Genomic DNA, 17,980 nt, shown 5'->3' with positions numbered 1-17,980 from the left:
GGACAAACATCTTATAACCATATCCATTACTGAGCTAACAGGGTGCAAATCAGAGCCACAGGATTTGACTGCTTTGAGTCACATTTGTTAAATGGTCCAATTGTGACCATAAGGAAATACATCTAGCCTTAAACATAAACACCAGAAATTTGAGGCCCTATAAGTTACACTGTTAGGTTTATGTTTCTTTCTTTTTAAAACATCAGTCTTCCTTCTTTCCCACTGGGTATATAGGTAGAAAAATAAATGAAGTCAGCACTCTTTACTTCTCACTAGAATAAACTGTGACTTAAATATGGTGAGTGGTTATTTTCAAGGCTATACTTTTCTTTTTAATGACAGATTTTCCTAAAAGAAACCACTATAACATTTGTCTAAGTACTCCAAGGGAAGACAGACAGACAAAAAATAAAGATTAAAAGTCTATTACTGTAACATCACATTGCCAAACAGACAACTAGGATAAAATGCCAAGAAACCTTCAAATATAACTTTAAAAGATGTGACGTTCAAGTCATTCAAATGTGTAGCGTTCACAAAGAACAGAAAAAGCAGCCCGAGAGCAGTCCCACTGGTGCATGACAACAACTCAGACCGGCCTTCATCCAGGCTCACTCAGGTGTCTCAGCTGAACAGATGTATGAGCAGTTGGTTTTATCCTTCTTTGCTTGGAGATGTGCAGAGATCAGAGGATAGGAGAATCTTCCAGATGCTGATATAAGCACAGCATGCTTGATTCCCCTTTGATAACGTAGAAAGGCTGAATTAGTTGACTCAAGCATTATCAGTTTCTCTAAGAAAAAGTCTATGCATGCTGAAACAGATGAGTTACTGAATTTGTCATGCTAAGTATTTACAGTCCTTTTCATAAAGTGAGTTCAGTGAACTGACAGAATAAAAAAAGGTAGTTGTTAATTTCTTGTATAACTTTTTTACAACGTGAATAACTTCATGGGTAAATGACGCTGAAGTTCAAAGCCCCCCAAGCATACATTAACAAAAAAGTATTGACTGCATGAAGAGGCACATAATATAAAATGCACACTTCACACGGTTCCTGCATAGCAGGAAAGTCGCTATCACTACATAACAAATGGTTCTGCCAACAGTTAGAGCTGCCACTCAAGTGTACAACAGTAGGATCCCCTGTAACATTTCAAGGACTATTTACAACTGCAAATACACCTTTGAGAGAATAAATACATTTTTTTGGAAAGACATTATTTTGTTGGAAAATTTGAACATAATGTAAATAAATAAATTTTTGAACTGGGTAAAATTTAAGGCAATGCTACTCAGACCCGTGGAGGGGAAAACCCACCAGTTTCTCTTCTGCTTCTGAAACATTAACAGGTCAGAATCAAGGTAAGAAAGTATCCCCGTTCCAAGTATTTAATGACATTTTAGGTATTTTCAGCATCACAAAATAGCATCCACTTTCATACTCGGAATATGAAATGTGAAATTGTTATGTACTCCTCCTTGAAAACTGTAAAGAACAAAAACGCATGGCAGCTTAGATATTTTCTAATAAAAAGTAACAGGAAACTAAAGACAGCTACACCAGCACGCAGAGGGGTCACCCTCCTAAACTCAGCCCTCCTGAGCACGGAATGCCCCTTATGACCCACTTTGGTGTAGCGTGCAACGATCATGGATTCATAAATTGACTTTTAACATCAACTACAGACTAACAAATGACAATTAGACACAGTAAATTCAAAATTTTTACATTTTGCTCCTATCTGGCTGCTAAAGAGCAGTAATTTAAATCGATATAAAAACTTCTGACCTACAGAGCTTAATTATACAGATCAAGTACAGAATCAAAAAGTAAGCAGCAATTGAGTTTCTTATTTAAATGTATCTGGTACAGAATATTTATACATTTGGGATGAGAGATCTCCCAACCACCATCCTCTTTCCCCCCCGCCACCCACGGCCCCCTCTCGGCCGCCCCAGCCCCTCCAGATAGAAGTTAAGTGCCTTGAACTATGTGCAGCTGTACTTTGGCTAAGCTGGCCAGATGTGTCCCCCTCTACGGCCTGGGTCTGGAAGCAAAGAAAGCAAGTCTTGGAAGCCATCTGCAGCGTTCCTTTCCCAACAACAGTGTCCTGCAGTCAAGGAGTCAATTCTTCCATAGCAGGGGAAAGGGTCCACCTCACTGCCCCGCCTGAATGGGGAAGATCAGGCCGCCAGAGAAGAAGGAAAGAGAAAGGTCACACACAACAAAGGCAGCAGCGATCAATGCAAGTTTCCCAGCAAAGGGATCTCTCTGCCCTGGGCTCCCCCAGAAATAACATTCCACTTTCCTCTCCCTCCCCTCCCACAAAACAAAATTAATTCCCATCACAAGAACATGGTACTCTGGTTAAGTGTCAGGTAAATAGAAGAATCAGTACATCTGTCACTTTTTATATTTTAACTGAGACATGAAGCTAACAGAACACACAACATCACTGTGAAAATAAATTGCTAAAACAGTTCCAGTCTACACAGTGCAGCCAATAAAACATAAAGGAAGTATTTGTTCACAGTCTGCCTTGAACATATTTATATTCTTTCGATGCCATATAAATAGCATTTATATACCTTACACATTCAGACATGCACTTGGACTTTTTTGGTAGTACAAATTTCTTCACAATCACATGTGCCAATTTTACAAACCACTAAGTGAGTATTAGTAAGTTTAAGATGGACTGTGTCTCCTATTATCTAACAAATTTAATGGGGGCTCAGAATCGTCCATAGGAAGCACCAGGCGTGTTCCCCGAATGACCAGTTCATGGTCCCCAAATGCAAGCTCCCGATCTAAGGCATCTTCAGAGCTGTTTCCCATAAATCTCCTCGGGACACCGGATGCTGCTGATTCCGTGTTCACAGTAGAATCCCCATAGGTCAAACTAATATCACCATCATTGAGAATAAGATCAGAGTCATCATCTTTTAATTGTTCCTGGTTCTAAAAGCAAATAAAAGAAGTTTTAGGAATTGCTGTGAGATTCAAGAAACATTTCCAATAGCAGAATTTTCAAGGACTCCCTATTTAAACACCTCAGGGGTCGCCTGGTGCCCTTAGGATAAAGCCTCAAGTTCTTATGTTGGCCTAAAACACAGAGCTGTCTTGGGCCTTCAGCTTCGTCTCCCACCACAGTCTATCTACACTTACCCAACCTTGTGTGTCTGCTGGACTGAACTGCTGACAGTTGCTTCAATCTCTCAAGCTTTCTCTTAGCTCTTGTCTCCTATTCCTCTTCCATCCTTCACTGAGGTCTCGGCTTAAAGTCACTTTTTCTCAGAAGTCACCTTAATACTCAAAAACTAGGCGAGGTGCCCTGCTGTGTTCTCCTCCAGCCCCCTGTCCTTAGCCCTCTCCCTAGAGCAGCACTGACCCTCGTGTCATAACCGCGTGGACACTGGGCCATGCTACACTCCCCCCACTGGACCCAGTCCCATCTGTCTAGTCCAACAACCAAAGAGTTTGGAGCACAAAGAAAAAATTGAATAAATTCAATTGATTATTGAATTGATTTCTATAAATGAAGCTTTTACTTCTTGATTAACAATACCTAGAAATACAATATCCCTCAAATAGATTGAACCCTCACTGCATACTTGTCCCCAGGCTTGATAAACTTTAGTTCTAATGAAAAACTTCGTGGCCCAAAGAGTATAATCAAATAAAGTGCTACAAAGGGAAAAAAGTCCAGACTCTGAGTGCCATTTTGGTAAGAAATGTATGGGTGCACAGAGAAGTCAGGAAGGGTGTTCAACCAAACGAGGAGAGTTCGCTCTGCATGACAGGGTTGCTAGTACCTTTCACTGTCTTCTTTATGCTTCTGTACTCTCTCAAGTACTCTCTCAAGTTTCAATGAACATATATTACTTTTAAAAATAAAAAGGCATTTAAATTTTTTTATCATTTTTTATTTTGAAATTACATTTAATGGAGTGACGTTCATGAATAAGAAGAGTACATAGGTGTTGTGGACCATTAATGGCAAAAAAGCCATTATAGATTCGAGGCTTGGCAGGGGGCTAAGTTCTCTCCCCTTCCATCTCTGATGCTGAGTATTTGCACCCACTCCACTTGCTTCCTTGGGTTGCAGGAAGCAATATACATGCCCTTCCTCTGACTCTTTGTTTGTTTCAGATGTTTGTAAATTTCACTAATGTATCCTGTTTTTGCCTTGGGAGAGTTCCTGTCTTAGCCTTTGATGTGCAACTTTGTATCAGGGCCCTTGATTTGCATAGGTCTATATAATAAAGGGAACTGGGGCTATGAGGCACTCAGATACTGCCAGGCAGTTTGAGGAGTCCTCCCGGTCCCATCGGTTTTGTTCTGACAAAGTGTGTTTCCTCAATTCTGCACCGTTATTTGGAGATGCGCTGGTCCACGGCACATAGGTTTTAGGTGAACATCTCTATAGCATTTGAACTGTTGACTGTGCTGTGTGCTCATCACCCAAAGTCAAATCATTTTCCATCACCCTATATTTTAATGTAAAGAGTAATAATCATTCTAACCACTCATTGATCAAGCAAAATCAATGTGGCTAATACTACTTGAGGGAAGTAGAGCTGATAGAAACATCTTACATTCAGCTCTCCAATACTATGTGTGTTTGAAAATTTTAAATTTGTGTAACACAGTCAAATAGATTGAGAAGACTATTAAATAAATGTAATTTCCTTTTGCCTTGCCAGAAATTTGCCTAAATACTCAAAGACAAAGACATGTGAATTAAAAGCCAAACCCGTAATGACCAACCACCCATAATTCCTTCCTGTCTAAACTAGTTAACACTAAGTCTAACCAGTGCGTATCACTTAATCCAGCAAAACTCAGAACAAAGGTCTGTGACACCTTCAAGTGTCGGCAGCAGCTCTTCAGCACCTTCTAATCTAATGTCTTACTAAGTTTGACATTTGAGGAAGGAGCTATCAAATTTTAAAATGCATATGTAGCTTTGGCAGTTGGCTCAGTGGATAAAGCGTCAGCCCAGAGTGCTGATGCCCTGGGTTCAATTCCTGATCAGGGCACACATGAGAAGCAACCATCTGCTTCTCTTCCAAACTTTGCTTTCCCCCTTCTCTCTTTCTTTCCTTCCTGTAGCCAGTGGCTCGATTGCTTCAAGTGCTGGCCCCAGGCACTGAGGATAGCTCGGTTGATTTGAGCATCGGCCCCAGACAGGGGTTACTGGGTGGATCCTGATCGGGGTGCATGCAGGATTCTGTCTCACTATCTCCCCACCTCTCACTTAAAAAGAAATAAAATGCATATATGCCTTTTGACCCAGCAATTTAACATTTGAAATCTATTCTGTATACCTTTATATATATACTTGAGTAAGTTTATATGAAGAAGGGTTTTCACCAAAAACATTGCTTGTAATAACAACAAAGAAAAAGAAGGAGAGGTCTATCCATAGAAGACTGATTACATCAATCTTGGTGTAGTCGCACAATGGAAGCACTGCAGTTATGAATAAAGAAAAGGTAAAGGATCTCATAAATTCATAGAAAGGTATCTATGATGTGCCACTAAGCAAAAAAAAAAAAAAAAAAGTAACAAGACAATACACTGATTATGAACTTATTTGTGCAAAATAATAGCAAACAGCTATATATACACATATAAGTTTGTGAAGATAAACTATCTTAGGCAGTAGCCACAATAAACCCTTAATAGAGAGTTCCTGAGGAATGTAGGTGAGAGGGGGGCAATTTCTATTTCTACCTTGTACATTCCATCCTGTTTGAATATTTGGACAAAGCATATTCCTTTTAATAACTAAAATCAGTAGGTGTTTCTATAAAAAGGGGAAATTTGGACACACACACAGAGAACAGCACATGAAGATGAAGACAGAGATCTGTGAGATGCATCTATAAGCCAAGATATGCAAAAGCTTAGCAGCAAACCAATACAAGCTAGGAAACAATGAGAGGGCACAGAAGAGTCCCCCTCACAGCCCTCAGCAGGAACTAACACTGCCAATACCTTGACCTGGCTTCTAGCCTCCAGAATGCTGAGACAATAAATTCCTGTTGTTAAGCCATTTGGTTGTGCTGCTTTGTTACACCAGCACTAGGAAGCTAATACCATGATGTTGTATTTTGCTTTATTCCACAGGACATACAGTTCTTGTGGAACTCTTCTGGCTGTTGGCGATGGCCGAGTGGGTCTCCAGAATCCAAGAGCTAAGACTCACTGACTTACCAGCAGAGTTGGCTGACCCCTCTGCACAGAGCCACATAGGCTACTAGGGCACAGGGGGAGTGGAGGCTGCTTCTGAGAAGGGGGCTTAGGCAACGTGGGAAGGAGAGAAGAGACAATCTGGATGTTTGCCCAGCCCATCTAACCAGCACGATCTGTCAGAACTGTGCGGGCTCCACTGTAACACAAAGCTGTGAGGGACCCCTCCCTGACCTCGCTGCCAGCCCCCAGAGTCTACCCGTTCTCCACTGTCTGGGGCTGTGCGCTCACACCCCCAGAGAAGGGCGGGGGGGTCTGGGGGCAGTGCATGTCTGGACCCCTTCACCACAGCCTGCCCCTCAGGACACTGTATCAGAGTAGTCAGAATTGGCAGGTTTTGTTAACACTTTATTTGATACCACAGATTATTTCTGAAAGGTTGGGTCAGAAGCAAAGGTTTTTAGAAAATACTTAAATATAACATGCTAACATTTAAAAATAAAAGCTGGTCAGCATCTGCCATTTCTTTCTCTGTTGTAATACTTGTCAAATCGACAATCATATGTCAGTAGCTAAGGAAAAGATACGGCATGATTGTATCTAAACATGCTTGCACCTCCCAGCAATGTGGAACAGAGGCAGAAAAAGCTTTACTAATATCCAAAAGACAGTACATGTGAAATAAAAGGCCATCTGTTGTACTTTAGGGGCATCAAAAATTATTTTATTAATCCTCTCAAAATAATTGTGAAAACCCATATTTACAGATTAAAACACATACACACACACACACACACACACACACACACACACACAATCAGTAAGGTGCTCAGGCCACATATTGCAGATAAATGAACCAGCATGGAAATAGAATTATATGCTAACATCACCAACTTACAGTAAGGTGAGGTACTATTCTAGATCTGTTTTGAATGATGTTACAAAGCCTGTGAATTATATTTATAGATCCCAGTTGATTTTCTGAGCAAAGTATGCTTATATTCCCTCTCATGGATTTTATACTTTAAAGGCAAGCAAAACAAAGCTAGCAACCCAAACACTGAGCAGATCAACTTATTTACATAATAAACAACTTAGGTTTTGAATAAAAGCTCCTTACTTCGTAAGCCTGGGGGCTGGTCAGGCATCTCGCGATGGGTCCACAGCAGGCAGGGAGTGTTGTCGTGAGGGGAGGCCCACTGTGTGTCAGCAGAGGCTTCAAATAGCTGTGCTGGTTAAGGAAGGGCTGCATCCCTGTCTTCACAAATCTAAAAGTACAACTCATTTGCTAACAAGCACCGTTGCTGCACCAACCATTTCAGAGGACAGCAAAGGGACTTGACATGACATCAGTGAGATAGCAAAGGAAGATTTTATCATCTCTACTTCACAGATACGGAAACTGAGGCTCAAAAAGTCTATGACCTACCTAAAGATAAGATGAGGAACATGGAAAGGCGAGCTCCATACTGGAGAAGGTATTCACAAATACATATATCCAACAAAGAACCTCACTCAGTAATCCAGAAATAACTCACAAAGTGGACAAAAGAACTGAGCAGACACACTTCATAGAAGAGGACATGGAAATGGCCAATACGAAAGGATGCTTAACCTCACTGGTTACGAGAGAAATGCAGGCTAGACCACAGGAGAGATCATTACACACCCATCACAATGGCTAAGAACGAGAAGGCTGACAAATACCAGGTTCTGGTGCAGACGTGGGACAACTGGCACTCCCTTCCCTTGCTGGTGGGGGTGTCAGTTACAATCACTCTGGAAACTGGCTGGCAATATCCATTAAAGCTAAACACACACTTGCCCTAAATTGCACTCTTAGGCGTCCAATGCAAGAGAAACGAGTGCCTGTCTATGTTTAGCAAAAGATATACACACAAATGTTTACCTTTATTTGTAATAGCTCAAGGTGTCAGTCAACCAAGTGTTTGTCAACAGTGGATAGTTGGGGGAAAATAGAAGATTCATACTATGGAACACTACGCAGTGATGAAAAATAAATGAATTACCAGGACAGGCAACAACACGGATAAATTATACAATGTTGAGTGAAAGAAGCAAGAGAGAAAATAATACATATGACTCTACCTATCTGATGGAAAAAAAAGCATGTAAAACTAATCCATGTTGCTAGAAATCAGAATACTGGTTGCCTGTTTGGGGGTATGACTACAAGGGAACACAGGGCACCTTCTGGTGTGCTGATAATGTTCTACATACCTTCAAGCGGTGACAGGCATGCAGCTATATGCACAGATCAAAATTCACTGAGCTGTACACTTACGATTTCTATGCATTACAATATTCAGTTGTATTACAATCATAACAAACAATCTGACTACACAAAGGAACTAAAATGATGAATTCTACCTAAAACCTAGGGCACTAGGTTTTAAAATTAGTAGGCATTGACCCTGGCCAGTTTGCTCAGTGGATAGAGTCGGGCTGGAGTGTGGATGTCCTGGGCTTGATCCCTATTTAGTGCACACATGAGAAGCGGCCATCTGCTTCTCTTCCCCTACAGTGCCCTCTTCTCTCTCTTCTCCTCCTGTAGCCAGTGGCTTGATTAGTTTGAGCGTTGGCCCTGTGTGCTGAGGACAGCTCAGTTGATTCAAACACCAGCCCCAGATGGGCATTGCCAGGTAGATCCTGGTCAGAGTGTACATGGGAGTCTGTCTCTCTACCCCCTCTCCTCTCACTTAAAAAAAATTACTAGGTCTTATTCTAGTAGCACTTAGTAGGGTAATATTGAGTCAAACAAGTCCTGGTGTTCTATAAATTCTATAGAAATATACAGAAAAGTAAATTACTATTCTATTGTTTCTATAAATTAGGAGTATTTAATTGTTCTGCACATTATGCAGAAAATGTACAGAATGTTTTATACAGGAAACAACAATTTTTGTTAAATGAGAGGGATGAAAAATCCCTATGACACATGGAAGTGGCTTACACCCAAAATGCTGATAATGGAGCCAAAAGTAATGACATAATCACTAAACAATTTTAGAGTTAGGATCTCTCCCTAATGAGAGTCTTAATACCACAGACATGCATGTACTCTCTTTTCCACACAGTAATTTAATTGTGAGTATTGTGAAAAGGGAACATAAAAATGTAGCCAAGAGAATATAGTAAGCAGTAGATTCTAATAATGTGTCAAATGCATTTTTCTTAAATATACAAGGCTTTGATGAGAAAGACAAAAGCAGGTAAACATTTTTATGTAGTTGTCTCAAATATGCTTTAATGGAACTTAAACCAGGTTTTGATTCATTTAATGGTAAGTCTCAGCCTGAAAGAACTGCATCGTTCCTTTTTGTACTTCAATTTTCAAACAAGGAATTAATCTTAAAAAATAGGGAGTAGGCCCTGGCCGGTTGGCTCAGTGGTAGAGCGTCGGCCTGGCATGCGGGAATCCCAGGTTCGATTCCCGGCCAGGGCACACAGGAGAAGCGCCCATCTGCTTCTCCACCCCTCCCCCTCTCCTTCCTCTCTGTCTCTCTCTTCCCCTCCCACAGCCAAGGCTCCATTGGAGCAAAGTTTGCCCAGGCGCTGAGGATGGCTCTGTGGCCTCTGCCTCAGGCACTAGAATGGCTCTGATTGTGGCAGAGCGATGCCCCAAGATGGGCAGAGCATCGCCCCCTGGTGGGCGTGCCGGGTGGATCCCGGTCAGGTGTACACGGGAGTCTGTCTGACTGCCTCCCCGTTTCCAACTTCAGAAAAATACAAAAAAAAAAAAAAAAAAAAAAAAAAAAAAAAAAGGGAGTAGTACATTGTTTTTTAAGGGCATGATCTAAACAGGTAATAGCCTATAACATGACCCAAAGTATAGCTATGAATGAGACTGTCAAACTAGGACAAGAAAGAAACTTGGCAAACAATTAAACACTGGCATTCTGAATGGAGAGGAGAATTTGCCTGTCTTCGGAAAGGTCAGAGAAAAAAAGCACATCACTGACTATTGTGGTATCTAACCTTTCTAATCTTATTCTCATGCTTTCCTAAGGCAGACTTTCCTCTTTTATTCTAGCAAGTACACAGACAAGAACCAACAAATACCTCTTTCAGGATTCACGAAATTAGCTAAAGGACAATAAATATTCAAATTTGCTCAATAAATAACCCTATACATCAAAGAAAATCTATCCTAAGGGCTCCGGAGCCCCTTCACACAGCCAGCTTCTGCAACAACCAGTCCACTGGTTTCATGGGTTTGCACAGGAATTCATGTGTGTGGGTCTCCTTCAGTAAGCTTCCCACCACCCTGAAAGAGGAAGGACAGACCACAGATTTTACACTCTGACCCAGGAAGAAAAGGATCCAAACAGTGGTTCCGTTAGACTGTAACTGTCCATGTCCACACTAGCATCCTTCTCTCAGTTAAGGATACTTATGGTCGAAGTTGTACCATATCCGGAAGAGCCAGGCGCTCTCTGCTTTGGTAGTTCTTCTTTCATTTTCAGGAATACTCTGCAAACAAATAGTAAGAAATCAATATACACACAAAGATAAAAACACATTTCTTTAGGGTCACTTCTTTATAGAATCAGAAGTATAGCATATTCCATATGAGATACTCTCCAACACGAGGGACAATCCCTAGAAATCTTCGAAGTTGCTACTATGTTCTTAGAATGCTAGCAAAATGACACCAAGTTGGGCAAGTTCGTAGTGGGCCTGACCGGCTCGGAGGGAAACCTCACACAGCTGCCGAGAGGGATGAAACCAGCTTCCAAACACAAACGGAGCTTTTATTCGTAACTCGTAACTTGGTGTGGTCAGTAGTGGAGCAGTTAGGTGATCTGATTCACGGTGGCTCTAACAGGAGCTAGCTGGGCAAGGCCCTTTCCTCAGTGGGCCTGGATTTCTTGATGCATGCAGTGTGAGGGGTAAGGAACACCAAAGGCCCTTTCTAGCAAGAGTGCTCTATGGTTCCATGATTTTCCAAGAGTGGAGTTCAGATTCTGGGCTTTGGGTCCCTTCCTATCCGTCCTGATCCTAGAAATAAATGAATGTTCCTTTTAAAATGTTTGAGAATATTGCATGGGCTTAAAAGAGCTGAAAAAACACCTCTACTTCCTTTGACATCAGTAGGCATAGGTTTGTGTGTCTTGCTTTTTGAAGAGCAATAATCTCTAAATCTCATGATCACCTCAGCACACAAACACCTGGACACCCCCCCCCCACTCCACACTTACTATCCTGTTCCTCAGTGCCTCCCAGTGTACACTCACAACACTGAGTAAACAATGTAACAAACCAAGGTGTCCACGGACTTTTGAAGGCAAGGGAAAAAACGTATTTTTTACAGTATGTCACAAGTGGTACTCACCAACCTGGCTTTCTGCCTGTCACTCCATTTCCATTTCTCCTCTGTGACGACAGAGGTGACAAAGCAGGTGGCGACTCATGAGCTAGTGATCAAGCATTTGTCTGGTGTGCTGTATGACAACTTTATTCTTGTCTGAACACAGCGTGGAAGCATTAAGGAGCTATTATCCCGTTGAAAACTACCCCAGCAGCTCAGAATCATGGAAATTTATCCAGCCTGGTTTGCTCAGGTATTTCAAGCCCATGTAATTATTCTTGAAGTTTCTCACCAAAAGAGAGGCAAATTTTTACTATATCACACACATACTCATCACTCAACAGCTAACAAAATTAGCGTTTAGGAATGTATCTGACAAATGTTGTTGTTGTTGTTTTAAACCACACCCTGATGACAAATAGAGCAAGGCTTGTTTCAGACAAGAAAAAGAATTGTATTTTGAAAGAGATGTTTTCTGTCTTTAAAAGTATTTCTGTGATTTCCCATCTAATGTCTGGGACAGAGCCACACATTCAAGTGGTGCTCAGAAACTATTAGAAAGCGCCTGGAAAATACGAGGAAAGAGCAGTCAGTTTAGAGAAGGCACTGGGTTACGCTGCACTCAGTCTACTAGGTCCAGGTGCAGAGGAACAAGGGAGATAGGAACACAGGGAAACAGGCAAGGAGACGCGGGCAGGGCTGAGGCACGGGGTGAGAAAGGGCCTTCTCCTGAACAGTCAGGGAAGGCTGGCTGAAGATTCCAAAGCTTCTAGGCAGTTCTCAAGGGTAGCTGCTGGTCATCCAATCTGAAAGTTACACAGGAAGAGCAGCTGGAGTGGGGCTGACATTAGAGACAAGCCTTCATGCGCAAACCAAGTGGAAAAAGGCTCCCCGTGCCAGAGCAGTCACTTGAAAACTCGGGAGTGCTATGGCCTGCTTTCCTCTGGAGCCAAAGCCCAGGGTGGCCCAGAGATATGTGAGCTGTCACCTTTGATAAGCACACGGTCTAAAACTCAGTGTTGTTCCTACCACAGAGTGAGAGAACCCAGCAAAGATGCCAGTTAAGAGCTGAGCAAATAGGACAGGATCTAAATAATGGTCATGGCAGATGTTCTTTCCAAACAACTGGACAGTTGACAGAAATGCCACGGACAATACAAAGGCATATTTACCAAATGTTCTTGGTCTGAATCAACACCAACCCTAAAGGAGAAACACAAAAGATATATGAGATTTTGAAGAAAAAAATATATATATACTGTATATATATATATGCCCATTCACACACGCATATTGTCAGGCAACTTCTTTCAACACAAGCTATGGAATGGTTAATGCTTTCTTGCTTTTTTCTGCTTGTTGATTTAAATTTCTGACTTCTGCCACTTTCCTTAGCAACAGCTCAGACCCTTAGGCAAGCAGAGTTTATTAACAATTCTCTTCTGCAATCCCACTTACCAGTTTCAGAAAAATAACCTTTGCTTCTCTGAATGTGAATGCCAGTCCATTATAAGCAGAGTCAGGGGAAGCAGCATTGTCCCACTTACTGAATAAAAACGACTGGCAGTTCCAAAAGCCAGGCAGGCACAATGCAGCCCCAGGAGGGAAGTGCATGCTTCTGGACCTCTCCGCTCTCATGGTAACATTCTCTTGTGATGACTGAACAGAGAGTCCAATTACAGTTGGGTTTTTTTAATAAGCTAATGAATAGACATTAGCCTTGGTTCTTCATAATTCTTTCATCTGCTCAGAACTCCTGCTTTCCACATCCCAGGGAACAGCTTCATTATGAAGAAGTTCTCTTGGACTCTTCCCGATGTCCTCACCACCAGCGGCACTCACCAACTCTGTTCATTCTTCCTAAACCGTCTCTCAGGTCACCTCTCTTTCCCATGCCAACTGCTCACACTCAGGCCTCGTTCTGACTCACGGAGTCAACAGCACTTGGACATATGGTTTTCCAGCTGCCAAGCTCTTCCCTAGATTTCACTGTCTAAAGCCTAGAGCTCACTGGGTTATTCTCTTGACAAATGACTCTGAGAGTGGCTTACAACCCAGAGGGTCAAGTCTAAAGTCTTCGGTGTGGCATCAAGATTCTCTACAAATTAGCAGCCCTGTTCCAACCTAGCGCTTCCCCATTCTATTCTCCATACTTGCCATTAGCCACACCTGCCTACTCCTCTTCCAAATCCCTGTCCTTTCCTGAGCCTACATGACTTTGCTCATGCTGTTCCCACTATCTGAAATGTCGTCTCTCTTTTTTTTCTACTCCTTTTCCGAGTTCCAAATGAACCATTCTATGACCCGTCAAGCAGAATCATTTCCTCTTTTGTGCTTTGACAGCACCTTCTAGATTCTTCTCTAACACTTAGCACAATATAGTTATTTACCTGTCAGTCTCCCCAAATAGACTGTGAACTCCTTAGGGTAAAGGCCATGTCTCAACTCATCTTTGTATCCCGAGTCTAGCACAGTACCTGACATATACAATAGGTACTCAAATGTTTATCAGTTGAGGTCACTACTACAGACAAACACAGAAAACAGCAGCGTGAGAAGCTGAAGCTGTAGCAGTAGCGACCCAGAATAGGAGCGATACTGATGGCAAGGAAATGAGGCAAGACCTCATCTGAAAGGCGAGTGAATCATAGCCAAGTACTTGAAAACAGATGGCGATGACCAGATTCATAATTCCAAGAAAGGTTCATTTCTTCGTTGTTAAAATGGCCAGAAGCTGTTCAGTATCTTTTTAGCCACGTTGAACTCAAACCACATTTGTGCATCTCAAGTGACACCTAGTGGTCGCAGAGAGAACACATCTGTAATATTTGGAACACTATGGGAAGTGTTTTCAATGTACTCAACATTTAGAGAGCACTTACTAGCTTCCAGGCACTGCTCTAGGCACGGGCAAAGGCATGACTGAGACACAGACAGCCCTGCCATCAAGGAGCTCGCAGACTAGTCAGGGACTGACGAGAGCATAATCCCCAAAGGCTCTGCAGTCAGGGAGAGCTGGGCTCTCATGTGACCTCAGCCCCTTTCGTCCAGGGATGTAGCTCAATGAACTGTGATTTTTATCACCTGGAAAGTGGGGATAATATCCAACCACACAGAGTTGCTGCAAGGATCAAATAAGAAAAGTATTATATATCTCAAGATTTTCAAAGAGTGTCCGGCACATCATTAACACAAAGTGGTAGCTCTTCTAACAGTATAATTATTACGAGGCTGACTGAAATACTATACTCAACGTTAAGCAAGTGGAAGAGTGGTTCCAATACAAAAGGAGAGGGCCAAACAAAGCAGGCGCTTGAGCTGTGTCCTTTCCTGGGAGTGAAAAGCAATTCCAGGCAAAGCAACAAACAGGGCAAATGCTTGCAGATGGAGAAGTGCCAAACACGGGTGCTGAGCGACAGGGAACCGAATGTGACCATCACAAACTATGAAAGGGTGCAGGAATAGCTATCTGGCTGGCTCCAACTCACTGAGGATCTGTCGCCCACACAACAGCTGGAGTGATGTTTTTGACCTACAAAATCATGTCTCTCCTGTGCTTTAAAGTCTTATAAGATTTTCAGTTGGATTTTAAAATCCAAGCTCATTACCATGACGTACAACACTCAAAAGCAGGAGTCCACAAACCACTGCCTATAGGCCGCATCCAACGCACCTCCTGTTTTTGTGAATAAAGTCTTGTTGGAACACAACCACACCAACTGATTTATGTACCACCTATGGGGCTTTCACACTAGAGCTGCGTACTGAGACAGAGTCCATACGGCCTGAAAACCCTAAAATATTTACTATCTTCCCCTTACAGAACGAGTTTGCAAACTGCTGCCCCTATAGGGCTATGCTCACCTCATTTCCTACCTACCCTTCGGTCACTATACTCCAGGTATGTGGGCTTTTTTTCTGTTCATTAAAGAGGTCAAGTGAGTTCCTGCCTCAGGGCCTTTGCATTTGCTTTCCCCTCTGCCTGGACTGCTCTTCTTCCTGTTTAACTGGCAATACCCTGTCCTTCAGGCTGACTGAGCTTAAATGTAACTTTAGAGAGAGAGACATTTCCTGATTTCTACCTATGAAATACATTTGATCCCCAGTCACTATCATAGTACCTTGTTTATCATCATAATATTTAGTATTATCTAAAATTGTCATTTTCTGTTGAGTACTAGTTTATTTTCTGTCTTCTCCCACTAAAGTATAGACTTTATGAGACCAAGGGCTTTTTCTATCTTATTAATACCACTGTAACCTCTATAGAGCAGGGTCTCAAACTTCCCATTACTGACATTTTGGCCCAGATAGTAATTCTCTGCTGTGGGGGTTGCTCTGTGCAATGTAGGGAGTTTAGCAGCACCCCTGGCCTCTAGATGCCCACCAGCTAGATGCCCATAGCAGCCTTCTGTCTTCAATTACGACAACAAAAAAAAAGTCTCCAGACATGGCCAAATGTCCCTTGGGGAGTGGGGAAAAATTGCTTCCAACTTAGAACCATTAAGTTAGAGCCTAAAACAGTGTCTGTCACATGGTTGATGCTCAATTTATCAAACGAATAACTAAAAGGCACATTTGCAATGCTATGCTAAGAGCTTTACAGACATTATTAGCTCACTGAATCCTCACAACAACCCTAGGAGGTGGGGACTAACACATATATGCTACAAATGAGGAAACTGAGGCTTAAAAAGGGTGATGGGCTTGCTCAAAATCACAGAATTAATAAAGGAAGGAGCAAGAACTCAAAATTAATGAGCAAGAACTCAAAGCCAAGTCTAAATCTGTACTAATCTTAAACTTCAAGGACTTATTTTCAGTCTCCTCAAAATTATACTAGACAAATTTCAGAGTTGGGAAGTGAATTGAAATTCTAGTCTCTCTTTGAAGAAGCCAAAAACCCAAAAACCAAACCAAACAAAAAAACTAAAACAAGAGTTAACCTGCAACTGACTGCAAGGTAATACATATAATTAAGTACCAAGCTATGCTATATAGGACAGGCAAGATGGGGCCAGAGAGTTTGCAGTGCTGGTTAGGTAGATTTAACGTTGGGTAGATAAGGGATCTGTGTGGGTTTTTCTTTTTTGGGAGGAAAGGGAGTAAGCATGGATATTTTGTTAGGTTTGTGTTCAGGGCTGTTAGGAAAGATAACTGACTACTTAAACTTGAGACTGAATTTAAGAGTATTATTATTCCGCCTGACCAATAGTGGCACAGTAGATAGAGCATCAACCTGAGATGTTGAGGTCGCAGGTTTGAAACCCCGAGGTCCCTGGCTTGAGTGTGGGCTCATCCAGCTTGAGCACAGGCTTGCCAGCTTGAGTGCCGGTCACTGGCTTGAGCACGAGGTGGCCGGTTTAAGTGAGGGATCATCAACATGATCCCAAGGTCATGGGCTTGAGCCCAAAGGTCACTGGCTTGAAGCCCAAGGTCACTGGCTTGAGCAAGAGGTCACTGGCTCAGGTTGAACACCTCCCTCCCCGGTCAAGGCACACGTGAGAAGCATCAGTGAACAAGTAAAGTGACGGGACTGAGTTGATGCTTCTCATCTTCCTTCCTCTTTCTCTCTCTCTCTCTCAAAAAAGTATTATTTTCCCCAAATTCTTACATTTAATCTTGTTTTTCTTAAGAATAAGGAAGAATCTTTATTCCAAAGCTCTTGAGAAAAGGAAGAAATTTAATCTTTCCAAAATTTACCACCCTTTTTTCAAGAGGTTCTTCTGTCCACCAATTGCACCAATTGTCTGTATGACTTGAAACAACTTAGAAATTTTTTAAGCCTCCATTTCCTCACTTGTAAAGTGGACCTGCTGTGATCAGACAAATGTGTGAAATGCACTCAGCACATTGCCCAGCACATTGTAGGTGCTCGACGAATGCCAGGTCCTCCCTGAAGCAATAATCAGGGTTATACAAACCCTATTTCTGTATACTTTTGATTATATACAGTAACAGCACAGAAATTGTGAGAAAAGGATGTGAACAGTAACGTGAGATAAAGACAATAGTAACTACATTCAAAGTGTGATTTAGAGCAGGCTGGTCTTCAGAATGTTAAAAGAGAGGCATAATATAATGAAAAAAATGGAGAACAGATTCTATAAAATGTAACATACTGCTTTCTCTAATGAACCCTACAATACATTTTAGAAGCTCAGTAGCTCTTAAGGTCTGTAAAGTTTCAGCTAAATGCAAAACTAAAATCTACAAAGACTTTAGCAAGAAAGGCTGCTGTAGCCATGGAAACAATGCACAACTCTTGAGATACAAAGGGGCTTTCCAACTGAATGCATTAATGAGTATGCATCTAAGATGAAGACCTCACAATCTCAACCTGGGATTGTCAGGTCAGAAACCGTGCTGCTCATAACGAGAAGAAGTAATGATAATATCTAACACTGATTAGGGTTGGGATAAACAGGCCTGTCTCATAGGCTGCA

At 41.9% G+C, this 17,980-nt stretch overlaps 1 protein-coding gene across 1 annotated transcript in view; it reads right to left on the bottom strand.

The window, feature by feature from the left end:
* Positions 1-303: 303 nt before the first annotated feature.
* SLC9A6 (solute carrier family 9 member A6) overlaps positions 304-17,980 on the bottom strand; it is a 65,444-nt gene continuing 47,767 nt past the window's right edge. Inside the window, exons 13-16 of the mRNA XM_066357403.1 lie at positions 12,707-12,737; positions 10,617-10,696; positions 7,323-7,428; positions 304-2,965 (exon numbers count right to left, since the gene is read on the bottom strand). Of these exons, the coding sequence (XP_066213500.1) occupies positions 2,693-2,965; positions 7,323-7,428; positions 10,617-10,696; positions 12,707-12,737 (490 nt within the window). The 3' untranslated portion in view covers positions 304-2,692. The remainder of the gene's footprint in view (positions 2,966-7,322; positions 7,429-10,616; positions 10,697-12,706; positions 12,738-17,980) is intronic.

Source organism: Saccopteryx leptura, chromosome X (genome assembly GCF_036850995.1).
Source record: "Saccopteryx leptura isolate mSacLep1 chromosome X, mSacLep1_pri_phased_curated, whole genome shotgun sequence".
Classification (NCBI taxonomy): Eukaryota; Metazoa; Chordata; class Mammalia; order Chiroptera; family Emballonuridae; genus Saccopteryx; species Saccopteryx leptura.
The sequence above is the reverse complement of the archived record's forward strand: the minus strand, read 5'-3'. Positions and strand labels throughout refer to the sequence as shown.